Below are 12,828 nucleotides of genomic sequence, written 5' to 3'. Positions count from 1 at the left end.
TGAAACAGGAAATTTTTTTTCATATACTTCAGCCAAAACAACCTATCACCACAGACTAAATATGAGAAGCAGACAAGGGAATACAACAGTCTTCATTGAAGTCAGACTGAAAGGATTTACAAAAAAGCAAAAAGAGTGACATTAATACTTTTGTTAAAAAAGTTACTTTTCATAAAATATTTATTCTATGCTGCTTATGTTATTTATATAATATGTACTTGTTATTTTAAAGTGAATGATAAGACCATATTCTAAAATTTTGTTTTAATTTCTTATATGGGTAAATAAATATGAATAATACAAACAAAAGCTCTAAAAGCACCAGCTCATCATCCATCAAATTCCCCCTCCAAAGCACTTGATTGTACCCTATTATCCATGTAAGTGAAGATGATATAGACTGAATGTTTGTGTCCCCCCAAATTCATATGTAGAAACCCTAACCCCCAAGGTGGTAACAATGGGAGGTGAGACTTTGGGGAGTAAATAGGTTAACATGAGCACAGCCTCCATGATGGGATTTACAAAAGAAGCAGCAGCAGAGACACCAGAGCTTTCTGTCTTCCCCATATGAGGACACAGTGAGAAGGCAGCTGCCTATAAGTCAGGAAGAGGGCCCTCCTGGAACACAACCATAAAGGTACCCTGACGTCCGATTTTCAGCCTCTAGAACTGTGAGGAATGAATGTCTGCTGTCCAAGCCACCCAGCCTGTGGTATTTTGTTATCGCAGTCCAAGGTGACTAAGACAGAGTGATATCATACCTGCCGCAAAAAAGAAATTAGGAGTTTATAAACTCCTAGTTCCCTTGATTCTACTGAGGCAGTGGTTATCTTAAAGTGCAGGAGCACAGTTGAGGGGCCATTAGACAAAGGATGCCACATCTGTAAATATGGACCCTGACTGGAGCAGTATTCCTACTGCAGAGAAACAGAAGAGCTTTTTTTTTTTTTTTAGAAGATTTATTTTGAGAGAGAATGAGAGTGCATGTGCAAGTGTGGGGGGCAGGAAGGGCGAAGCAGAGGGAGAGGTAAACTGAGAATCTTAAGAAGACTGCAGAGCCCAACACGAGGCTGAATCCCAGAACCCTGAGATCATGACCCAAGAGCTGGAGAATTAACCAACTGAGCTACCCAGGCATCCCACAGATGAGCTTTAATAAGTAGGGAAGGTCACCAAATATGGCCCCTTTCCCCCCCCTTTCCCTTCTCTACTTATTTCTTTCAGAAAAGTATCAATGCCAGAACCAACGCCCCCAACCCCTGCTCAAAAATTAATCTCTTCAGAGCCTTCCAGATACACAAATCAACTATTTTGCTTAGGTTTCATGGGTGGAAGTGAGGGATTGAAACTCAAATCATCTCTCATGTATGACACAGTAAAAATGGATAATCATGTGGTTTTGGTTCTATAAGTGTCTAGAGATGAAAGTTCACTGAATAGTTTATATATCAAGACACATTCAAGTGTGTTCTCCTCCTTCACTCTGGAGGAGGATGATCAAAGACAGCATCTATGTGTCTGTGATGACCTGTGTCAAGGGAGGAAGCCTAGCACTACTCTCCTCAGTTTTGTAACTAACTTACGCATTCCTCAGCACCTGCCCCAATCTTACAATGTAATCACTGCATCGAAATTAATTTTTCTGTTTATCGATTATTTACAGAAAAGAAATTCATCACAGTGATTTTATTTTGTATTGAAAGGAAGAGTATTTTTAGCTCAAGAGACTAAAATTTTGGGGCATGTTAACTGAAATACAAAGCAACACGATAATATTAGCCACGCTAAGCCTTTTACAGATAACATGTGACCTTAAACTTGTTTTGACTTTTAATCAAAATAAAAAATAGTTCCCTCTATTTATTCAGAATAAAGCTTGGACATTTTTCTTGCATCATTACTACTTGGTGCAATTTTGGGGCATCTGGGGGTTTCAGCTGGTAAAGCATCTGGTTTTGATTTTGGCTCAGATCACTATGTCAGAGTCATGAGAGTGAGCCCTTTGTGGGTTTCCACAATCAGTGTGGACTCTGCCTGAAGATTCTCTTTCCCTCTCCCTTTGATCCTCACCCTGTTCAGGTTCTCCCTCTCTCTCAAATAAATAAATAAATAAATATTAAAAAAAAAAAAAAGACAGCCAGTGTCTTTCTTCAATAGAAGACTGGTTATAAAAAACAAAACAAGAGCAAAACCAGAAAAATCTCTGAAACCCAACCCCCCAACCTCCTTCCCCTAAAAAACTACTCTGTGCAACCTCTCTAGAGTTCTACAGAGTTTAAACAGTGCATTCCTTTTACAGTCTCCATTTTGTTTCAATTCCATACTATACTGGCAATTACCTGGCTTCATTAACTACTTAGGAAATTTCTCAAGTATGCTACAAGATGCAACATGTAAGAAATATTAACATATAGCATTGTTCCTGAAGGAAAATTTGAAAGAATGCTATAAAAAAAATGAATCTTTTTCATTAAGTTCACATGCTATGCCCTAAAAGCATTATAGAGTAAACCCATATCAGGAATCTAGCATCCAACATTTGTACTAGAAAGAGCACTCATCAACAGACCCCAAAAAAGCCACTGAGTGCCAATATGTACAAAGTATTTTGCTAAACATTAAGGAAAGTTTTTTTCAAGTATGCTTCCTGCACTCTAGAAGTTTACAGTACAGCTGGACTGAAAATGTATATAAAACATAAAAAGCAGCAGATAATTGATAGAGAAAAAAGTAATATAGAAAAGAAAGTTTTGGGGGCAAAAAGGCCCTCTTGATTTTGAAGATAAGAGAAGCCACCAGAGAGGAGGAGTCCTTCGGTTTAGGCGAGGGCGAGGAAAGGAAAAGGTCAGGAGCAAAGGCACAGCAGTGGAAAGACAGGACTAAGGGAAGAGAAAGGTTAATTTGGCTTGTGCAGAGTTTATGCAGAGAAGCAGCAGGAAATAATGCTGAAAGCAGCATTTTAAAATTAATTAGTTCATCAAGCACTTACAAATGACAGACAGTATTATAGGTGCTGGGTCTGTGAAGACAAACCAGACAGGCCAGGTTCCTACCTTCTCTGAGCCTACGTCACGGTGGCAGGAGACGTACTACAAAGAACAGAAATGTGCGGTATGATGGGGAGGGACAGAGCAGATGGGTCTCTCTAGATCTGGCCGTCAGGCTTCTGAACAAGGAATACTTCCAGCTGAGACAGAAGGGGAGAAAGGACCACCCTCCTGCACAGAACAAATAGCAGGTAGAAAGGGTCTGAGAAAGGGATGGGCTTAGAGCCTTCAAAGCACCATAAGGAGGTCAACATGGCTAACCAAAAGCGCTGGTAAATCTTCTGAGGGAATCCAAACTGCACCTTATTATTTCAAACACTACTTTGTCGCGGTTGTACACCTGGATGATGGTATGTTCCCTGAGCTACGGTCCTGGGAGACACAGCAGGTGAGATTTCTTTACCTTGCTGCCTCTACTTCTGCTCTCCCGCCCACTGCCAGCACGTGTTGCTATACGTGATCCGTGACTTCTCCCTGTTGTATTCCCAGTGCCTAGAACCGTGCTTGGTTTCCTGAAGTTGCTCAAGAAACATTTGTTGCGTGAATGAACTGGATAAATATCACTTACCGCCTTCTCCGAAGAACAGTCCAAAATGAGAAGGCGGGGTTTGGCGAAGAAGGAGACAGGTCCAGGAATGAGTTAGAAGGTTTACCGGCAGTCCTCGTCTTAATACTCCTCTCTTCAGTGTTCTTGCCTTCCTCAGGTAGGGCAGTGCCCTGACCCCTGCGCGCTCATTTCAAGAACTCCCCTTAATGTGAGCAGGAAACCAGAAGCAGCACCCACAGCCAAGTTACCCATTTATTTAAGACCTTCCCTCCTCTCAAACCTTTTGCGGGAAATGTCTAGAAGTAACTTTTTGCTCTGACTCTACTCATCACTACGCTAGCTGATTAAAGGGGAGAAATACTGTTTTCAAAGAATGGGAGAAAAAAGAAGAGAAGAAATACGTCTCCTTTGGAGTTCTGCACCTACCTTTCCTCTGCTTCCCTATGTGACTGAATGCTTATTTCTCTTTTGTAGCTTAGAAAATCTCCTCAGGTTTCATTGTAGCTTTGCTTACAGTTCCCTCTGCCTTCAGATAGCAAGAGGTCTTCCCACACCCTACCTTTGTGCAACAGAAAAAATGCCATTCTGCAATGTTTCTGCCACTTGCAGGCAAGGGTTGACCGTTTTCTAATTTGTGACATTGTTTTTCTTCATTCATGAGTGTCGATCTCCAAAGTCTACAGGGGCTGGGCATGAGGGAAAAGGGCAGGTGCAGGCAGCAGGCAGCAGTGGGAGCCATGGGGAGAGGGGCAGCATAAGCACCCTCTAAAGAGGGAGCTGTGGCTCCTGTCCGACTCACAAATGGCCACACCATTCGCTGCAGACTGTGGCCTTCTCGCTGGTAGAACAGGACTCGGTTTCCATAGGGTCCAATGGAAAGATAAGGCACAGAAGGGGGACTTTTTTCTGTTCTTTCAGTTTATCTCTTCATACTGACGCAGAGAAAAAAAACAGAAGAAATATCAGAAGACAGGAGGTATGAGTAGGGGTGTGTGTGTGTGTGTGTGTGTGTGTGTGTAAGACACAGAGAGAGACAGAAAGAGATGGAGAGGGAGGAAGGAGGGGGAGCAGAAGGAGGAGAAGGGAAGGTGGTGGGAAGGGTTGGAGGTCAGACACTGGAAACTACACAGAACAGTGTCCCAGTGTGCACAGGGGAAGTAAGAAATCCTGTCTGGAAGCCACAGAGAGGGAAGAGAAGAGGGGAAGAGTCATTGGGGACAGAGAAGAAAAGTAAATGAAGCCAGGGAAGGGGAAGTTGACCCAGGCTCATCCTACTTCCGTGGCTCCCCCCATCAGAACTCCTGTCCCCCACCATCACTGGCTCTCACCCTGCTGGAGTGAGAGTACCAACCATGCAGTACCAACCATGCTGCCTTAGGAGGGCTGGGGGAGGCCTGTCATGTCCTAACTCCATCCACTCCTGGCCTTCGTGGGGACAGCCTGATCCCAGCTGGCACAACAGTGACACGGCCTTGGTATACACAGCCCAAGTATGAGCCAGGCCTCTCAGGGCTTTAGGACCTTAAGTGAAGAGGGTCCGTAAGGGCACTGTGGCCTGGGGAGGGCCTCTCATTAAGGACAGCTGGACCATGGCAGCACAATGATCCCCTACTGGGGCGACAATAAGAACAGACAGCACTCCATGAAACAGGAAATGACTCTAACTGAGTCTATACTTCCCTCCTGGTGCTGCCATCACACAGTCAATGGCCGGGAGGGGGGGGGTTCACCTTCCATCACTAAGAAGCTGAGGTTGAGGAGTCCAGGTCCAGGGCAGACACATTGAGAGCGCTCACTCACAGGGGCTCAGAGAGTGGCACCAAGATTTAAACTCTAAGGTTTAGGAACCACAAAGGCAGTGCAAGATCATTCAAGAACCATTTTTTGTTGGGCTACCACTTGGTACAATAGAAACATGATTTTAAATATACTTTTGATTCTAAAATATTGGTCAAGACTTAAAAGAGAGTAGTAACACTGAACCTGCCTTTCAGAAACTTAAAAAAAAAAATTGGAAGAAATTTCATTACAGGCTTAAATGGCAGTTTTAATATGTGTACTGAATTGATAAGAAATTTGAATACTTGCAGCGATCTGTAGCAATATATGATAAGCTGTTTCAAGGTACAATTGAATAATTAATCATTTAATACATATTTGAAAAGTTTCACATTTATAATAAGAAAAGTTCTATGCTAATTTAAAGTATTAACTCATATCTTCACCCCAATGTTTAATAAAAAAAGATGGGAAAGAATGTCTTCCTTAATTATTCCCTGCTCCCCACCTTTCCTCCAACTCCAATAAAGCCAGTACACAGTATAAGGATAAGATCTTTGGGAACTTTCAGATCTGTTTTACAGGAGAAGGCAAACACAAAGAATCAGCTATTGAAGTTTTGGTCATGGTTTTAAATAGAGCAAAGCTTGTGGTGTGAAAACTGCATCCCCTATCACACTTCTTTATCATAAACGTCATCCTCATAATGAGCAATGATAACTTAGAAAAGCGTCTTCTAGCCTAATCGATTGTTTGCTTCATTTGGTCAATAATTCATTCATTCGGCAAATATTTAGAGTTCTTCCTTTGCCTTGGACACCATGCCAGGTGCTGGAAATTAAAAACTGATTACGACAGAGCTCGTGATTTCAGCAGAGAGGTACCAGGGAAACAAAGTAGGGATACAGACACCCAAGAACTGCGGGTGCAAGTGAGAGGTGGCCTGAGCCTATGGAGGTTGGCGGGACAGCAAGGTAGGATCCCGCAAGGGAGGATCCCACCAGAGCGGATCTACCTGCCACCGAACAGTGTACGTTACTTCCTTGCACTCTTGGAAGGGTACTGGCTGAGGGAAAGACCAGGGACATGTTGAGCAGACAAGAATGTGAAAGGTGCTGGCAGGCAAGCGGGAGGTGTCCTTCCCGCTTTCTGGTTCACCACCCGCTGGGCTCACATGGCTTTTAATGTTGGTAGCCATACTTTCTTTCAGGAAACCCCCTCTTTCCTTGGGATCTCTCCTATCTCGTGTCCTTTACCACTTCTAAAGTAAGCTCAGAATTTGTATCTTCAGCTGGGACCTCTCTCTAAGCTTCAGGTGTGGATAATAACTGCTTATTTACTATCTTTCCTTGACTAGTATTTGAAAGGCAATTCAACTTTACGTTTAAGACTGGCCTCACACTATCCCTTCCTCTTCCTTTCCGAACTCTGGTCCTCTAGCCTTGCTCCCTTCTCCCAGGCAGTGACACCGTATCCTACCTGGCACTTAAGGCAGAGGCCTGGAAGTCTTCCTAGACACCACTTCTCCTCCCCTCCATTCTCTACCTGCAGCTGACCACCAGCAATTCCCACAGATTTTGCCTTTTAACATCTTGGCATTTCTCTCCATGTCCCATCACTACACAGCTCTGCATGGAGTTCCTTCCTGCTGCTGGGTCTGCACATGCTGGGCCGTCAGCCTCCATCAGCACCCCTCCTCCGGTACTCCCTCCACCTGGGTGACCCTAGTTTACGCAATACCGAGGAAGCTTTCCCAACTAGAGCAATCCCTCCCATTAACTGCCCCCAAAGTGCTTGCCCTTTCAATACTTACAATCATGATTTTCGGATCCTCGGATCAAGATCTGTCTCCCTGATTGGACCGTATGTTCCATGAGCCGGGAACTGTCTATACATTTTCCCCCTATTCTGAAGGTACTGTTCAGAACGCTGGCAACAGTTATCAAATATTCCTTCAATAAATGCAGGACGAAGCCTGCGTGTGCAAGCAGACCCTAGCTGCAGGCCATCCTCTCTAACTTAGTAGTTTCCCTAACAGATACAGGGTCTATGATAGAATCCGATAACAGAGCCACTGATCAAGCTCTTTTTTTGTTGGTGTGATTGATAAAAAGGCTTTATATCATTTCCAGATGTTTTCTGGAAGTAGGTTCTCCTCTTTCTCAACTTTGAAAAACAAGCTCTGCCCTATTCTTTCTAGTTGAGAGAAACCTACAGAACTCTAGGGTGAGGTTAAGGTCAAAGGTTTAAGAACAAGATAGAACTTTCATTCTAATAATTATATAGTATCATAACATATAACTATTTATAACATTAGAAAGCCATTATTGTGCTTCCGCTTTATCTGAATTAGTATTTTTTACAATAGGAAAATGTACACAAAGTGTATATGGCCTTTTCTATCTTTGGTTTCCTATTTATTTCCCAAACCTTTCAATCATGTTAATTTAGGCTTCAAATATAAGCTGCTTTCTCCTAAATCTCATTTGTTAAAAAGGATTCTAACACTTTAGTACTGTTCCGAGAATGTATATACTCGGGTATGTGCATATAATTAAGAACTAATAGAGTACACTGAAAGCATAGGCACCAAAAGAAAAAAATAAACTGCACTTCATTAAAATCAAAAACTCTAATTTTAAATGCCTCAAGGAATACTATCAAGAGTGAAAATACAGCACACAGATGGGGAAAGTATACAAAACACATCTCTGATAAGGGTTTAATATCCAGAGTATATAAAGAACTCCTACAACCCCAGAACAAAAAGACAAACCATCCAATTAAAAATGATCAAAGGACTTGAACAGACATGTCTCTGAAGAAGGTCTACAAATGGCCAATAAGCTCGTGAATGGAGGCCCAACATCATTAGTCATTAGGGAAATGCAAATCAAAACCACAATGAGAAAGGACTTCACAGCTCCTAAGAGATAAATCAGAGAAAGACAGATGCTGTATGATACCACTTACATGTGGAATCTCAAAAAGGCTAACTGGTAAAAACAGATCACAACAGTGGTCACTACAGGGTGAAAGGAGTGGGAGGGAGAGGTGTGGTTTTAAAGGTACAAACTAGCAACGAGTAGACAAGTTCGGCAGACTTTATACACAGTATAGGTAAGGTATGAAATATTTTATTATGATCGTCAACCTTGCTAATGGACTAGATCTTGATTACTCTTACCAGAAGAAAGAAATGACAATCATGGGACTTGACAGAGTGCTAAGTACCAGATACAATGGCAATCATATTACAATATATAAATATTGAAAATCAACGTGTACACCTTAAATTCACAGTATTATATATCAAATATATTTCAAAAAAAAAAAAGGAAAAGAAAAAAAAAAGAAATACAAACCCATCCCCAAACATTTTATACCTACTAGAATAGCTATCGAAAACAAAAAACCTAGGGCCTCCTGGGTGGCTCATTTTGTTAAGCATCTGACTCTTGATTTTGGCTCAGGTCAAGATCTCAGGGTGCTGGCGTGGAGCCCTATGTTTGGCTCTGCGCTTAGCGGGCAGTCTGCTTAAGAGTCTCTCTCCCCCTTTCCCTCTGGCCCTCCCCTATTTCTCTCCCTCCCTCCCTGTCAAATCAATCAATCAATCAATCAATCAATCTTACAAAAAAAGAAAAAAAGAAAAAGCCCTAAACAGAAAATAAGTGTTAGCAAGGATGTGGTGAAACTGAACTCTTGTAACTACTGTTGCATTGCTGGTGGGAATGTACAATAATAGCACAAGTGCTGTGGAAAAGAGTATGGTGGTTCCTCAAAAGTTGAATGCAGAATTACAGTATGCTTCAGAGATTCTACTCCTAGATATACACCAAAAAGAAATGGAAGCTGGGACTCAAACAGATATTAGTATACGAATGTTTATAGCAACGTTATTTACAATAGCCAGAGGTGGAAATAACCCAAGTGTCTATTGACAGATGAATGAATAAACAAAATGTGGTCAAAGCTCTTTACTTGGTAAAGATAAATAAGGTAGTTATATTTTATAAAGTTGCAGCAAACACTGAATCCGTGAATACTGAACTCTTCCTCCTAAGGAAACACAGGGTTGGGTTCTCGAGATCCACTGATCGCTTTCATCACCTGATCTATATACATAATTCTGTTCTGTGTGTATTTCTGCTTAAGGGCAACTTATTAATAGATATATACCTGATTCATTAGCATTGAACTTACAGCCAACAACACTATAACTCATGCCTGAAAGACACTTATCTAAGACCTGTATTTTCTTCCCCTAAGGAATGTCAGACTTCCTGCTTTAGGAACACCAGATAGCACTTCAGCCTTCTGCTTAGAGGTCACTTTAAACAGTGAAATCACCAACAAAAAGCACAAAAATGCAAAAAGCGTGGTACTAAATAGACCATGAAAAGGCCACTTGTTCACAGTATGAGAGCCGAAACAAAAAGGCAGAGAGTGTCTCTCGGCTGAAATGTACACACTGGGTGTCGCAATTTTATTGCTGCTCTGGGCACATCTGCGAAGGACTATGGAAGTGCTGTGTGTGTTCACTCTGGGGTTACAAATAAATGTAGCCAGAAGGTCAATTCACAAATACAGAATCTGCAAACGATGATCATCGATCCTAGGTACATACATTGGAATATCATTCTGCCATAAAATGAAATTCTGATACATGGTACAGTAAGAATGAGCCTTGAAAACCTTATGCTTCAGTGAAATAAGCCAGACACAAAAGGATACATATCATATGACTCTACTTGGTTGAATTACCTAGAATAGGCAAAGCCATGGATTAGAGGTTATCAGGTGTTCGGGGGAGGGGAGACTGTGGAGTTCTTGTTTGAGGGGTTCAAAGTTTCTGTCTGGGACGATGAAGTCTGGGAGACTGACGGTGGGGAAGGTTGCACAGCAGTGTGAATGTGATTAATGCCACTGAACTGTACACTTAAAAATGGCTCAGATGGAAAATGTTTATGTTGTATGTATTTTATGGGAAAAATTAATAGATGTACTCAATAAGACCAAACACATCATTTAAATCTCCAGTTAAAATCAAACGGAGACATGCTGGATGGCATGGAATAGAGATTCTTGTTTACCCACACTTTTAAAACCAGGAACATGTTTTTCTTTTGGTTTCTAGACCATATTTGAAAACAGGCTTCCTATTTAATAATATCAGCTGATTAATGAGGAAAACAAGTAGATGAAAATGTGCATGTCAGTTGTTTGGCCTCACTTCATGCTTTTGGTGAAAAATTATGCAGTAGAATTATTCTTTCTGACTAATTGCCGAAAGAAGAGTCACCTTGAGAGCAAACAACTGATGTTCCTAATTTATACTGGAATAAAACAGTCTTCGTGTCCTACTGTATTGGGGTGAGCTGCACTTGGTAGGGAAATTGCTATGGTACCATTTAGGTATCTTGGCACTATGAGTCCACTTCTAATCTTTTGCATTGCTTTTCTGTCTTGTATTATCAATCTATTTCTTATCCGCTTCCTTTCTTACTGAAAACCCCTATTTTCCTACCTAGAGAGAGACATCTGATAGAATATGGCTGTGGTTACTATCATAATTCAAATGTTCCTTTTTTATATTAGGTGTTTCTTGACCCAACAGTTACAAAGAAGCAACTGGTGGAGATAAACGTAAACAAACTGTGCTAATGTAAACTTAACGTAGGAAGGGATTCATGGCCAAAGAAATCTCTCTTATAATTCTTTTGATCTTTTAAAATGCATCATAATACCAAAGATGTTTTACTACAGAGAAGCACTTTTGGCTTTTTTTTTTTTCATGATTTCAAAGAATGGTAATTATGAGTGTCATGAAAACACATTGAGCAGCTGTATACTGTTAACAATAGAACCACTATATGAATGCGTGCTAAAACTGGCGCTTCATACATTCCCATTTCCTAGAAACTAGAGAGCCTTCTCAAATGGAGTAGATACCAGAAGAGACTGTTTTCTATTAATCGTGGCGTTGTACCAGTCAAGTTTTTAGAGCCAACTGGATCATCTTTCTTTTGGGACAATTCCCACATACTATTATATGAGATCTATATATACTGATTTATATATACTCAGACATGTGCATGGTAATTCTGCAAAAAGGAATTTTTAAATCCTTAAATGATAGGATTTTTTTTCCTCTTAAAAAATGCTATGTGTCAGTGGATTCTTTCACAAATATACATATGATTTATATTTAGAAAGCATAACAAATAACTCTGCAGTTTATTTTATGAAGGCTAATTAATAGGTACTTACTCATTAAAGACTAGGTCTGGCGCAAAATAGAGAAATTGGCTGTTGGTATGTTTGTACGATCTCCAGCTCAAGGCAAATGATGATAGACACATCCAAGAATACTGGATTAGGGTAATTTGGTCCTCAAGAGGCAGGTTTCTAAATCCTGAAGAACAGAACAATTAATCACAGAAATACACTTAGCATTTAAGTACATTCCAGGAAGAAGCTTCTTAAGGCAACCCTAAACAGTCACCTGTCTCTAACAGACTCAATTTAGTTCAATAGTCATTTAAGGAGCACCCACCCTGGGCAGAGCCCTATTCAACATTTCATTCTAAATGCACCTTACATTTTCAATGAGGGTGAACTGTCAGGACAAATAAAACCAGGGAGCTCAGGCAGTTTCATTGTGGGTAATGTCTAAAACCCTTGGTTAGACTGGAGGAATTTATATTAACCTGTAAAACTTGCTTCATTCTACTCACAATAATATTAAACTAAAGAATATTTTAACAATTGTTAACTCCTGCATATCCGCTATCATGGTGGAAGATTTTAATTTTCGTGAATTTGGGGTGGTTGAAAAAATATCATTCCTTGCTCCTTTTCTTCTGGGGGTAATACCGGACTCTGATAAAGTTGTGGAGTAGAATGAGCGTCCTTGGGCCCTGTCCTGCCCTCTCCCACAGTCTGGTGTACGCCTCTGATAGCTCTTCTTTTGTTCCTTTTCTCATTGCCTGTACTCCCAGGGGCAACATGGTATTCTTCCATTTGTAGAGTTTTACCTGGGCAAGCTCCTCTTCAAAGAACAACTATCGGAACCTTCCCCAGTCTTTTCTCTTAGGGCCCTGGCTGACCACAGGTAATCCAAGAAACTGCTTTGCTTAATGGACTGGGACAGTGGGATAGCCATTCTAAGTGATGTTTCTGTAGATTAATAGGGGCCTTATTAATAAAATTCTACAGCGCAAAAAATGACTAAAGGAGGAATTTCAAGGACAATTTAAAGGGTGCTGGAGGTAAGATGCCGTTTTCAGAAAGAACAATCTTTCAGGGTCTCATAGCACTTACTCGGTAGGTCTTCGCTTCCTTGTCTGCGCTAAGATTGGCCCTGCTCATATGATGCTGATAATGGGCTCATTGCGTTCTCACAAACAGAATGTATTTGACCTTATGAATATTTTGGGTCTGAAATGTCGC

The 12,828-nt window shown here is 41.0% G+C and overlaps 1 protein-coding gene across 3 annotated transcripts in view; it reads right to left on the bottom strand.

Moving 5' to 3' along the window:
- Nucleotides 1–12,828, bottom strand: part of NR3C2 (nuclear receptor subfamily 3 group C member 2) — a 344,105-nt gene that overhangs the window by 57,017 nt on the left and 274,260 nt on the right. For all 3 annotated transcript variants that reach the window (XM_059175756.1, XM_059175746.1, XM_059175764.1), the window contains exon 6: nucleotides 11,647–11,791. In XM_059175756.1, the coding sequence (XP_059031739.1) occupies nucleotides 11,647–11,791 (145 nt within the window). The remainder of the gene's footprint in view (nucleotides 1–11,646; nucleotides 11,792–12,828) is intronic.

This window comes from Mustela lutreola, chromosome 1, assembly GCF_030435805.1.
Source record: "Mustela lutreola isolate mMusLut2 chromosome 1, mMusLut2.pri, whole genome shotgun sequence".
Classification (NCBI taxonomy): domain Eukaryota; kingdom Metazoa; phylum Chordata; class Mammalia; order Carnivora; family Mustelidae; genus Mustela; species Mustela lutreola.
This window is presented reverse-complemented; position numbering and strand designations above follow the sequence as displayed.